The sequence below is a fragment of the Mobula birostris genome, chromosome 1 (assembly GCF_030028105.1).
Source record: "Mobula birostris isolate sMobBir1 chromosome 1, sMobBir1.hap1, whole genome shotgun sequence".
In the NCBI taxonomy this organism is placed as follows: domain Eukaryota; kingdom Metazoa; phylum Chordata; class Chondrichthyes; order Myliobatiformes; family Myliobatidae; genus Mobula; species Mobula birostris.
The window spans coordinates 199,633,407-199,647,961 of NC_092370.1; the positions used below are offsets into that span (position 1 = coordinate 199,633,407).

Here is a 14,555-nt window from a genome sequence, read left to right on the forward strand (position 1 = left end):
TTCTCCACTCAACCTTAGACCTCTTGGACAACAGCAATACCTCTGTCAGGTTGCTGTTTATTAATTACAGCTCAACATTCAACACCAACATCTCCTCAGTACTGATCAACAAGCTTCAAAACCTGGGCCTCTGTGCCTTCCCCTTCCAACTTCCTCAGAGGGAGACCATTGTTGGTGTTTACCAGTAATAGCATCTCCTCCTGCTGACAATCAACAGAGGCACAACTAAAGGATGCCTGCTTATCCTACTGTTCTATTCCCTCTACGTGTTGGCGCGTGGCCAAGTGGTTAAGGCGTCAGTCTAGTGATCTGAAGGTCACTAGTTCAAGCCTCAGCTGAGGCAGCGTATTGTGTCCTTGAGCAAGGCACTTAACCACACGTTGTTCTGCGACGACACCGGTGCCAAGCTGTATCGTCCCTAGTGCCCTTCCCTTGGACAATATCAGCGGTGTGGAGAGGGGAGACTTGCAGCGTGGGCAACTACAGGTCTTCCATACAACCTTGCCCAGGCCTGCGCCCTGGAAGCCTTCCAAGGTGCAATTCCATGGTCTCACGAGACTAACGGATGCCTATAATAACTATAATTCCCTCTACAGTCATGACTGTTTGGCTGGTTACAACTCAAGCACCATCAACAAGTTCAATGATACCACTGTTGTTGGTAGAATATCAAGTGGCATAGGAGGGGCGTATAGGAGTGTGCTATATCAACTGTCACAACAGCAATTTTGCAGTCAACGTCAGTAAGACCAAGGAATTGATTGTGGACTTCAGGAAGGGAAAGTCATTGAGGAGTCAGCAGTGGATAGGGTGAGCAGCTTCAAGTTCCTGGGTGTCAGTATCTATCCTGAGCCCAGCACATTGATGCAATCATGAAGAAAGCATGCCAGTGGCCATAGTTCATTAGGAGTCTGAGGAGATTTGGTATGTGTTATTTTCTGATACTTGGAGTTCCACCAGGAGTCAAGAATGGCTTAAATTCTTAACAATCATTTATTTTCATGATAGTATTATAAATAATAGCCATTACACCTTCTGACACAGGTTGAGGTTAATGATAGCGTCTAAAATATTTGTAGGGAGTAACACCGGAAGGGAAGAAAGTATGGTATTTAGGAAATTTCTAACTTGCAAATATCTAAAAAACATGTGTTCTTGGTAAATTGTATTTATTAGATAACTGTTCAAAAGACATAAGGGAACCATCTGAAAACAAGTCCAAAAACCATGATATACCATTAGTCTTCCAAACTTGAAAGGCACGGTCCATAGAGGAGGGTAGAAAAAATATATTGCCAATAATAGGAATCGCTAGCACAAATTGATTAAGATCGAAAAATTTTCGGAATTGAAACCAAATGCGTAAGGTATGTTTAACTATCGGATTGCAAATCTGTTTATAGCGTTTCAAATTGGAAGGAAGAGAAGAACCTATTATAGAACCAAGTGCATAGCCTTGAACAGAATGTAATTCCAAAACTACCCATTTAGGAATGGATAGTATATCTTGGTCAAGTAACCAAAATTTCATGTGTCAAATATTAATTGCCCAATAATAAAATCTAAAGTTAGGTAATGCCAAGCCTCCATCTCTCTTAGCTTTCTGTAGATGTATTCTACCCAATCTTGGTTTTTATTTTGCCAAATAAATGAAGAGATTTTAGCGTCTACTTTATCAAAAAAGGATTTTGGAACAAAAATCGGTAATGCCTGAAATATATACAAAAATTTTGGCAGAATAAACATCTTAACAGCATTAATACGACCAGTCAAAGTTAAATAAAGTGGAGACCATTTAAAGGAAAGTTGTGTAATGTGGTCAATTAAGGGTAGGAAATTAGTCTTAAATAAATCCTTATGTTTACAGGTAATTTTAATCCCAAGATATGAGAAATGATTATTAACCAATCTAAACGGCAGGTTCTGATATAAGGGAACTTATTAATAGGGAAAAATTCACTCTTATTAAGATTTAATTTGTACCCTGAAAAAAGACTAAATTGTGCTAATAAATCTAAAGCTGCTGGAATAGATTTTTGAGGATTAGATATATAAAAGTAAGTCATCAGCATAAAGTGATACTTTATGAGACTTTAACCCATGAGTTATACCAATAATGTTAGGAGATTCTCGAATAGCAATTGCAAGAGGTTCTAATGCTATATCAAATAATAAAGGACTAAGAGGACAACCTTGTCTGGTACCTCGAAAAAGAGGGAAAAAAGGTGAATTTAGAGTGTTAGTACGAACTGAGGCCAAAAACTTGGATTTTGTTAACTTTATGAATGAACAGATTGATTTTTTTTACAATTAACAGTACAGACGATATTTCCATGAACACCCTTTGGGATACTTTTAAAGCTTATATTTGTGGCCAGGTCATTTCGTACTCTGCTGCGTTGAGGAAAAGGTTGAAGAAGGAAGAGCTTGCTCTTGTGGACAAGATTAAGGAAATAGATAAGAAATATGCTACAGCTCCATCTGAGAATCTGTATAAACAAAGAACTGAACTTCAAATGGAATACAGTTTATTACTTTCGTCCTCTATTGCAAATCAATTAATGAAGACAAGAAGTGAATTTTATATACATAAAGACAAAGTTGGTAAACTGTTGGCTACATCAATTGAAGACAAACTCCATTAAATTTCAAATTAATCAGATTTCTAATCAAAAAGATCAACTGACGTTTGATCAAGCTGAGATTAATCAATCCTTTTTTGATTTTTATTCCTCTTTATATCAATCAGAATCTCCACGAGATTCTAAACATATGTGTGACTTTTTAGATAACCTAGACTTCCCTAAGATTACACACGATGTATCTTCTATGTTAGAAACTTCCTTTACTACTGATGAGATTAAGAATGTTATTTTTTCTATGAACTCGGGGAAAGCTCCTGGCCCTGATGGGTTTACCGTGGAATTTTTAAAATCTTTTGCACCCTCATTAGTCCCCGGATTATCCAGGGTTCTGGAGGCCTCATTAAAACTTGGTAAACTACCAGAATCCTTTTATAGAGCATCGATCTCTTTAATATTAAAGAAGGATAAAGACCCACTCAATGTGCATCTTATAGACCAATATCCTTGTTAAATGTTGACTCTAAGACTTTTTCTAAATTATTAGCAAATAGACTAGAAAAAGGCAGTTCCTTATATTATTTCGGAAGACCAAATGGGTTTTATTAAGAATCGCTACTCTTTTTATAATACTCATACACTTTTAAATATTGTCTATACCCCGTCACAAAACGATCCTGAATGTGTCATTTCCTTAGACGCTGAAAAAGCCTTTGATAGGGTTGGATGGCCCTACTTATTTAAGGTGCTTGAAATGTTTAACTTCAGCCCAAAATTTATATCCTGGATCAAATTGTTATACCATTCTCCTATGGCCTCAGTTCGTACTAACAATCATTTATTTTAAAGAACAAACAAACATAAAAATACTAAACAAACTAAATACTAACCTGAGAAACAAAGCTAAGATGAACGAAAAGCAGTCAGAAGCCAAAGAAAAAAAAAGAGAGAATAAGAAGCAAAGCCTCTGAAACATCCATTTCTTTTATAATTGAGATAAGAAAAATTCCTTAGATAAAATAAACCGATCGATGTTTGCACAATTCCATCATGTTGGTAAAATGCTAATACTTAGCCAAGGCAAAATTAGAAAGGTGATAAACTGTTAGTTTGACAGTGATACCGCTTTCTGCCAGTGAGTGGGGACGACCCACCATATACTGTGAAAAATACATGTTTGTTAAAAAGTACAAATAATTAAAATACAACTTTAGTCTGACATTAATTCATCTTATAAAAAGTATTAAAAACTAGCGGTTTCCAACAGTCTCCCCGCCACCCCCCCCCCCCCCAGTGATTCTATAAGGGTCCCTGGCAGAATCACATCAAACACACCTGAAAATTGAGAGGTGGAAAAAGCTTTATCTACATGACTGGGTAGTCAGAAACTACTTCACAAAAGCATTTATAATACTGCATTATGGTTGGATACACTTGTAATGCTTATACAAGTTTGGGCTATTCTGATAATAATCACTTTTAAACAAACAAAAAATGTAGATTATAATAATGCCAAATAATTATATTTGTGCTTGAGGTCTTCCCACAGTATGAACTGAACAAGTATTTTTCACTGTGGAAGACATGAGCAGTATGCTCCAGGTGTCAGGCCATGAAGTGTGTGAAGTTACCATAACTAGAGACAAGGTTCTTGGGAAACTGAAAGGTCTGAAGGTAGATAAGTTACCTGGACCAGATGGTGTACACCCCAGAGTTCTGAAAGAGGTGGCTGAATAGATCGTGGGTGCATTAGAAATGATCTTTCAAGAATCACTAGATTCTGGAATGGTTCCAGAAGACTGGAAAATTGCAAATGTCACCCCACTCTTCAAGATGGGAGAGAGGCAGAAGAAAGGAAACTATAGGCCAGTTGGTCTGACCTCAGTGGTTGGTAAGATGTTGGAGTCGATTATTAAGGATGAGTTCTTGGGGTACTTGGAGGCATATGATAAGATAAGCCGTAGTCAGCATGGTTTCTCAAGGGAAAACCTTGCCTGACAAAATTTGTTGGAATTCTTTGAAGAAGTAACAAGCAGGATAGACAAAGGAGAATTAGTTGATGTTGTGTACTTGGATTTCCAGAAGGCCTGTGACAAAGTGCCATACATGAGGATGCATAACAAGCTGGGAGCCCATGGTATTGATTCCAGCATGGATAAAGCAGTGACTGATTGGCAGGAGGCAAAGAGTGGGAATAAAGCGAGCCTTTTCTGATTGGCTGCTGGTGACTAGTGGTGTTCCACAAGGGTCTGTGTTGGGACCAACTCTTTTTACGTTGTATGTCAATGATTTGGATGATGGAATTGTTGGCTTTGTTGCAAAGTTTGCAGACGATATGACGATAGCTGGAGGGGCAGGTAGTTTTGAGGGGGTAGAGAGGCTACAGAAGGCCAGACACATTAGGAGAATGGTCAAAGAAATGGCAAATGGAATAGTGTTGGTGAGTGTATGGTCATGCACTTCAATAGAAGAAATGAAAGGGTTTCTCAATGGAGAGAATATGCAAAAAAACAGATGCAAAGGGTCCTGGGAGTACTTGTGCGGGATTCCTTAAAGGTCAATTTGCAGATTGAGTTGGTGGTGAGGAAGGCAAATGCAATGTTGGCATTCATATCAAGAGGACGAGTATGTAAAAGCAAAGATATAATGTTGAAACTTTATAAAGCACTTGGAGTATTATGAGCAGGTTTGGGCCCCTTATCTTAGAAAGGACATGCCAGAACTGGAGAGGGTTCAAAGGAGGTTCACGAGAATGATTCTAGGATTGAATGGCTTGTCTTAAGAAGAGCGTCTGATGGCTTTGGGCCTGTATTCACTAGAATTGAGAATAATGAAGGGTGATCTCACTGAAACCTATCAAATGGTGAAAGGCCTTAATAGAGTGGACTCAATTATGGCTCAACCTCCCCAGCACTGAGGACATCTTCAGAAGGTGGTGCCTCAAGAAGATACCATCCATCACTAAGGACCCTCACCATCTGGGACATGCCCACTTCTCATTACTACCATCATCGAGAAGGTACAGGAGCCTGAACATACATACATACTCAAACTCACACTCACTCGGTGTTTTAGGAACAGCTTCTCCCCTCTGCCATCAGATTTATGAATGATCCATTAACACATTTTTTAATGTAATATCGTAATTTTTTTGTTTCACACAGTACTACTGCCACAAAAATAATAAATTATCAGTGATAATGAACCTGATTTGACTCTGAACAACCATGCTTCAGTTAAGAACACAAAAGAGATGGGTTGTTTAACAGATTAGATCAAAACTTTGTACATATTCTCAGTGATGACCATGAATGCAACTGAAAAGGCTGATCTGCATGCAGCAGTTTTAACAGGATCACTTGAAACAATCTCTAGTTTCTTTTACAAAGACAAAAAATGCTAGGCTACTCACGTTTGGTAGTGCCATCTTAACTGGAATTTTGAAGCAGTTTGTGCCTTTGTGCACCAAAATAAGGCTAATGTTTGGACACAACCTGGTTAAACATTAAGTATAATACAGAAATGTATCATAATAGCCACTAATAGCCAAGGAGGGAGAGTCTCATATGGTCTCCTTGACATTCAGTCATACTATCATTGTGAATCTCCCACAAGCAAGTTTGCAGTACTTTGGGAAATCAGTGGAATTCACTTGAGTTCATCATGACTCTGAATCAGGATATTGTCTCAGCACAAAAATCAAGGCTGACGCTAAAGCAGTAATGAGGGAGTGGGGATTCTTTGGGGGGGGCGCGGGTGCCAATTTTTTGAATGAGATATTAAAATGAGTTCCCTTATGCAAATCTAAAGAAAAATAATTATCACACTGTGACTAAGTGTAGAATATCTCAATGTGCCAAAAACAAATAATATGGTGTTTTTCAGAAACTGATTGCTGGGCTTTTCGATATTACCTCAGTGTTCATTTCAGAGAACTTCATTTGTTTTAAATCATTTTGAGTTGTTTTGAAAGGAGAGAAAATGTGCCAATAGTCTTTCATCGAGAGGAAACCACTGGATCAGTTGTATAGTTACTAATTACATTAGTAAACAAAGCCTAGCATTCATTGATGATTAATTTAACTGACAACTCCTAAGTACTTCCTTTTATTTACAAGGCAGGTAATGGAATTTTTAAAAAATTGGATGAATGCAGCTTCATGCATGACATCACTATAGTGTGTAATATTTATAAGATTCACTGAAGCTTCTCATAACCCCACTCCCCAATAGATCAAGGACAGCAGATGAATGGAAAGACCACAACCTTTTAGATACTTTCTTTGGAAAATATTGCTATTCATCATTGCTGAGTCAGTATCCAATTGGGCTCCTTGATTGATAGTAGCATAGAATGAACGTCAGCTAGGCTAGTTTTTCAAGGAAGGTGCACACCACTAACTTTCTAAGGCCAATGATAGACAGCACTTACTGGCCTAATTCTGACACCCACACATATTCCATGAGTAGAACAAAAATTCTTTGACCAAAACATTAATACTTGAAAATCTGTGTTATTACATGTGTACAAAGTAATATTTTCTTTTAAATTTAGATCTGGTCCTTTTGAAATCAGTGCTGATCTTGAAGATTCAATGGAATTAGTGGATCCAAATATTGCTGCTCAGACTGATGAAAGTGGTGATGAATACATAAGTGATGAAGAAACTGATCTGGGAACAGATTGGGAGACTGTACCTAGTCCTAAATTTTATGATATTCCCTCTCAACCAGTTGAAGTATTGCAAAGTCAAGCCATGCAAGCATCTCAACCTGTCAGCAACAGTAACAGTACTGGTGGTATGATATCTTCTGCAGCAGCTTCTGTTACATCATGGTGGAAGCAGTACTATGGACAGCGCTGATTACTTGCTGCACTGGAATATAAATTTATGAAGGGAAAAATACATAACATTACTTGTAGTGCCTATAAAATATATAAAACTAGATAAACTTTATATGGCTCAGAAGCATAATCAGCTGATTAGAACTGGTTAAATTTTGTTTTGGAATAATGGAACTACTTTGAACAAATTTGTGTACAAGATGTAAATGTGCAAAGGAAATGGTAGGAGCACATTTTTATTTCAGAGTACTAGGTAATGATCTTATCAGATGTGACTTAAATGACAACTTTATTAATGAAGGACTTTTCAGTGGTTTGCACCAGTGAATGTCAGCTGTTGGAACATTTGCAGAATCCTTAAGTGACACTTGAAAACTAAGGATGGTGCAATTTTAAATCTGTTTGCAATTCACTAAGCTCAAGGAATACACTGTTGAAGAATTTGAAAGGTATTCATCCTTACTAATGGTACCAGTTCAAATTCTACCATTCTCAGGCTGACTATTCCAAATGACAGCAGTTCTTCTTCCCCTCTCACTTTGCCTTGTTATTTTGCAAATTACCTAGTTGGTAACCCTTCAACCCTTCTGTCACTCAAACAGTTTATTGTGATTTTTTTTTTTCGAAACCCCTCAAGATTCTAAGCACTAATGGAGCTTCTCTAAGAAAAGCACCGGTTTCTACAGAAACAATGTATTACTGAAGTCTCTTTTCCTTGATGATAATCATTTCAGCACACTCTCACATCTTGCCACATTCCCAAACTGTGATTTCAATCTTGGGCCTAAACAGCATTTGATAAAAGTTTGAAGTAATTTTTGTTTTTACTCTTCGTAACTATGGATTTACACGAGTATTTAAATGACCTTCTCAATTTATCCTAGCATTTTCAAGATTTGTCTATAAATACCTTATTGTTGCACCCACATTAAAACTGTATAGTTCAGTTTGTGTTGTCTCCTATTCTAACTACTAAAATGTTCACTTCAAACTTCTGTGTTGATTTGCATCTGTAATGTGTTTCATCATCATTTCACCTTTCCTTGTGCAGTAAAAGCAAGGGGGCTAGATGGCCTGCTCCTATTTCTTATTCTGTCCTGTGTTTCAAATCCACTTCATTGTGCACAATTTCAAAGTTTAATGTCATCAGCAAACATTTAAAATAAATCATATCTGGGCCGCTAATATATGACTTGAAAAATAGTGTTGTCTGTATCTATAATTTCAAATGCAGTGATGCCAGTACTAAACACAGCAGCTAAGAAATAAATTGACCTCATTTCTTTCATTCAGGTCAGTTTTATATTGATGAAGCCCCTCCCCTTTTAATCAATGGACTTCAGTTTTGCTGATGAATCTTATGTGGTACTTTATCAAATCTCTTGGAGGAAAAAAACGTACATTAACACTGTAATTCACCTCTCCATTACGTAAAAAAAAAATTCAGTTACACAAATGCAATTTGACTTGCATTTGTCATAAAACCATATTTTTCTAAGTGCCACTATCTTGTACAAGATTAAAATCTTAAACTTTTCCCACAACTGAAGGTTGACTGGTATATCTTGTACCCCACATTGAAAAAGATTGTAATATTTGAAATATTTACTTAGGTTTAGGGAAAGTTTGAGTGATCTCACAATTTCATGCCATGCCAAAATTAAGCAAATGTAATTCTTTTATACAAGCATTCTTTTAACTAAAGAGAGGTACTAAGTACTCAATGCCAGATCCACTACACATTCTCTGTCGCCATACAATCTGGATTTTGGTACCCGAGATACTCTACCTTGCTTTTGAGTGACATACAGATTACTTCTGTAATCCCTTTTATGGTCTAGCTAAGTTTGCTACAAAGTTTGTGTTTCTCATTCACTTTCTGATTTAAGAATGGTTCCGAATGTTGATGAACATGACAAGTTTGTGTACGGTACTTCCTTTCAGTCCATCTTCAGGTATCAAGGCATTCCTAGGTTTAGATGCTCTCCCTTTCATTCATGAACATATAGCCCCTCCCCTTACTTATTTATACTTTTACCTGTAAAAATAAATCACATTCACTTAGGTCAAGTCTCTTAATCACTGAAATTGATTGTCTATTTGAAGGGATTTTATTTTGCTTAAGTATCAAACCAACACTTTTAGTAATCAACTCCACTGTAGAAATTCTAAATATTTTCTTGAAAAACTGAACTGGTATGCCAAAATAAAATCATTTCAGCAGTTTCAACTGCTAAGGTATATTGATTAAATTAACAGATTAATTCAATACAATAGAGTAAGTTTAATTCTTTTGGTATTCAGTTCAATGTAATCTAATGAGGTGAATGGACAATTCTTAAATCACCAAGTGCACAGCACTTAAGAATTTAAAGCAATTTAAAATCTATTTAACTCCTTTCAGTCTTTAAAATAATCCATTAAATCACAGGTAAAATAACCACAAAACTATAATACTTTAAAATTAAATAAAACTAGTTGTTTTAAGTTATTAGAATATTATGAGCTTGATGACTTCTAGTTATCCAGTTAATTAATAATATTCATTTTAATTTTGGCTAAACTACTAGTAGTAAAATAAGTAGTAAAACACTAGTCATTATTACCACCAATAACAATTATGGTAATAAGCAATCAAAGGAAATTAACTGCTTTAAAAGTTAACATATTGTAGTAATATAAATAGATAGGGTTTATAATTTAAAAGTCAGACCATTCTGTTGAAAGTTTAAGTTAATTTTTACCTCATGAAACAGGAAATATCTTTTAACTACTAAGTCAATCTACTGATTGCAATTTACAACTTAATTTTTTAAAGTAACAATTAGCACTGGGCTCATCACATTTTCTCCTTCAGCTGGCTTGATGATAGTTGTACACGAAGAATAAATGTGGGTAGAATTATATTTAAGTTTGGAACACACGCCTACTGCTCAGTCTAGCTCCAATACACCTTTTCAGTGTCAGGCTCTTTAATGTCTCATTCCTGAATGCAATCATGATTCTTAAACCTACAAAATATACTTTAATGTATATTTATCATAAATATGATAGGAAAAGTAGAATTTTATGAAATGGGAGAAATAATCCAAATATGCCAAAAAAAAACCTTAACTCTTTGACACCTGTTCTGCCATTTTAAACAACACAATGTCAAAGAGTACAATACTTTTGAAAGAAACAGTCAAGGGTTTAAAAAAGTGTTAAATTTGAAAACCTAAGATCTGGTATTCATGCAGAATTTTCAAAAAATATGTATCTTGAAGGGATAGGTGCATGCACTTCATCTGTTCAATGTGTTATTGGTGCTTTCACAGTGGTCAGTCACTTATAATAATTGCAGTATAAAAAAAAGTAACTCAGTTACTGACAAAGTTCCATCATGAAAAGGGTGCATGAACTAACTTTTTTTTTAAACAGAAAGCAAAACAGCTCCTGAACCCTGTTCTACCATTTACTATCATAGTAATCTCCTGCCTCAACTCCAGTTTGTTCCCTATCTTCTGTTGTTTTTTTTTTAAGGATTTTAATGTAGTCAAGTCTTAGTCACAAGTCCAGTTGTACAGCCACTAGTAAATTAACAAAGCTAACTAATTGTTATACATAATAAATAAAAAAAAAATAGGAGCAAGAGTATGCCATCTGATTCATCAGGGCTGCTCTGCCTTTCAGTAAGATCATGGCTGATCTGGCTGTTGACTCAGCTCGTCCTACCTGCCTTTTCCCCATAACCTTTAATTCCACTGCTATGCAAAAATATCCAACAATGGCTTAAATATATTTAATGAACTATACTCTACTGCTTCCCTGGACAAAGAATTACATATTCACTACTCTGAGAAAAGCAGTTTTTCTTCATCCCCCTCTTAAATCTGTTACCACAAATAGTGAAGTATGTTCCCTAGCTCTACTCCCACTTAACAATGAAAACTACCACCTCTATCTTATCCCTTCTGTAATTCTATGTTTCTAAAAGATCCACTCTCATGCTTCTGAATTTCAGCGAGTATTATCCTAGGTGACTCTCTCCCCTCATATGTTAACCCTGTCTATGGAATTAACCTGTTGAACCTCCTCTGTACCATCTGCAAAGGCAGTATTATCTTGCCTCAAGTAAGGAGGCCAGAACTGCATGCAGTACTCCAGGTGTGATCTTACCAATACCTTCTATAATTGCAGCATAACTTTCTCACTCAGTTCCTCTACAATGAAAGCCTACATTCCATTTGCCTTCATAACCTGTTGCACCTACAAACCAGTCTGTTGCAATTCGTGCACTAGGACTCCTAATTTCCTCTGTATAATTTCACTTGTTCACCATTCAAATAATAATCTGACCTATTTTTCCTTCCAAAGTGGAACCTCGCCTTTACTAATGTTATATTATTATACCCTGCCCCACTCAGTCTAACTGCATCTCTCTGCAGACTCGCCCTATCCTCTGCACAATTTGCTTTTCCACTCAATTTACTGTCACCAGCAAACTTAAGATATGCTACACTCGGTCTCTTCTTTCAAACTGTTAACGTATATCATGAACAATGGGCTCACCACTGACTGTCAACCACAGAAACAGCCAACTCTATGCCTTCTGTTGGTTAACCAATCCTCTGTGTATGCTAATACAGTACCCCTAAATCCATGCAATCTTATGGAGTCTTTTATGAGGCACCTTACTAAATGGCTTCTGTAAGTCTAAGTATACAATATCCACCTTTTCCCTTCTATCCTCCGCATTCATTATAACCTCAAAGAACTCCAGTAAGTTTGTCAAAAAGGACCTATGCCTGATGGAACCACTTCTATCTAAATGTCTCTCTCTGTCTTCCTTAATGATAGTATCAAGCATTTTTCTGATTAGACATTAAGCTAACTAGTCTATACTTACCCACCTGTTCTACATCCTTTTTTAAACAGTGGCATGACATTCACTGTCTTCCATTCTTCTGGGACCTGCCCAGAGTCAAAAGAATTTTGTAAATCATCACAAGTGCATCTACATGAACTTCCACCATTTATATCACTACCCTAGGATGCACCCATCAGAACCAGGAGGCTTGTAACTGTGAGACTACACACCAACTGTGAGTCCCATTTGCGATCATAGAAGTAACTGTAGAATCATTTATAATAGCTCAGCCACTTTTCCCTGTTCTCCTATGCAGCAGAGCCATTCACCGTGCCATGATCCTGGTTACTGCTGTCTTCCCCTAATGAGTATTCCCAATAGTATCCAAAGAGAGGTATTTGTTTTGAAGGAGATGACCACAAAGGTCTCCTGCACTGCCTGTTGGTTCCCTATCTTTCCCTAGGTCCTTAAACCACAGTGCGTCAACTCAACAAATGTGTTATCTACAGCATTCTTAGTGTTTATACCCATGTGTCTTGTACTGGAATTTGATTTGTATATTAAAGATCCAAATGAGACAGTGCATTCAACACAGCAGTTGAAACCTGTGAAAGGGAAAGGAGTTGTGCTTCTATTTAAGTAGAGTCAGAGAAGTACAGCACTGAAACAGGCCCTTTGGCCCATCTAGTTCATTCCTAAACCATTTAAACTGCCTGCTCCCAACGATCTGCACCTAGACAATAGCTCTCTATATCTATCCAAACTTCTCTTAAAGGTTGAAATCAAGCTCGCATGGACCACTTATGCTGGCAGCTCATTCCACATTCTCATGATCTTCTGAATGAAGAAGTTTCCCTTCACGTTCCCCTTAAACTTCTCACCTTATACCTTAAGCAAAGACCTCTGGTTGTAGTCCCACCCAACCTCAGTGGTAAAGTCTGGTTGCATTTACCCTATCTATACTTATCACAATTTTGTATACCTTGATCAAATCTTCTCTCAATTTTCTACGTTCTAAAGAATACAGTCCTAATCTATTCAATCTTTCCTTATAACTCAGGTCCTCCAGACTCAGCAACATCCTTATAAATTTTCTCTGCACTCTTTCAAACATGTACCTTTCCTGTAGGTAGTTGACTAAAACTGCACACAGTACTCCAAATTAGGCCTCACCAATGCCTTTTACAACTTCAACATAACATCCCATCTTCTGTACTCAATACATTGACTTATGAAGGCCTAGGTTAATAAACAATAGTTATTGCAGTTTTGGGACAAACAGCAAATCTCGGCTAGCAATTTTATCAACCAACTGGTTACTCAACATTGTTTTCCAGCTTTAGGTAAGTAATGTCAATAATGCTTTTCATTTTAGTTCAAAATTTATGGCTTTATGGATTTTTGTAGTTACTATCTCTGCCCATTGGGTGTCATTGCATAGCATTCATTTCTGAATTTTCCACGGGTTAGCAAACAGCTGAATATTCTAACTTAAATGGAGACTACTGTGCTGCTGTAATCTGAAACAGAAAGAAAACTGATGCCGGATCTTGATCTGAAATGTCATCCATCCTTTTGCCTCTCTAGATGCTGCTTGACCCCTTCCGTTCTTCCAGTAGTTTACTTTAATTCAAATATAAATGTTTTTAAAAATTTATGGAAAAGTTTCAAATAGGTATCAACCTCTGCAAGCAGAACTTCATTCCTCAAAGACTAGGCTCAAACTTTTAGGCCAGACTACCCGATCCAAAAAACAAAAATACAAGAGATTCTGCAGCAGATGCTGGAAGTCGAGTAATACTCATACAAAATGCTGGAGAAACGTGGTAAGTCAGGCAGCATCTATGGAGGGGAATAAGTAGTTCAGGTTTGACAGGCAAATAAATAAACTCACTAATTTTCAAAAACTATCAAATCAAACACACATTATTTGCGGAACTTCACACATGTAAACTATTCTTCAATTTAACACAAACTATATTACCACCTGTAATTACCTGCACATTGTGTTAGAATTACTACTGTCAACATTGGTTAATTCACCATAGGTTGGATTACACAAAGCCACTAATGTTGCCATCATCCAAGAAGAATTAACGGTCCAAAGCATGGATACCCATTTCATGCGTCTTAAACTGCACCAAACTGAAAGATTGCACAAAAATGCGAGTTGAACATGTACATCTGCACATTAAACACACGTGGCAACAGTAGGGGGTATGACAGAAGTAACCAAATGTAAAGGAATAACTAATAACAGATATAACCACAACAGCTG

General features: G+C 36.8%; 1 protein-coding gene across 2 annotated transcripts in view; it reads left to right on the forward strand.

The window, feature by feature from the left end:
- atg14 (autophagy related 14) overlaps positions 1-9,628 on the forward strand; it is a 44,920-nt gene extending 35,292 nt beyond the window's left edge. For both annotated transcript variants that reach the window (XM_072268338.1, XM_072268348.1), the window contains one exon: positions 7,138-9,628. In XM_072268338.1, coding sequence (XP_072124439.1) covers positions 7,138-7,447 — 310 coding nt within the window. In that variant the 3' untranslated portion in view covers positions 7,448-9,628. The remainder of the gene's footprint in view (positions 1-7,137) is intronic.
- The last annotated feature ends 4,927 nt before the right edge of the window (positions 9,629-14,555 follow it).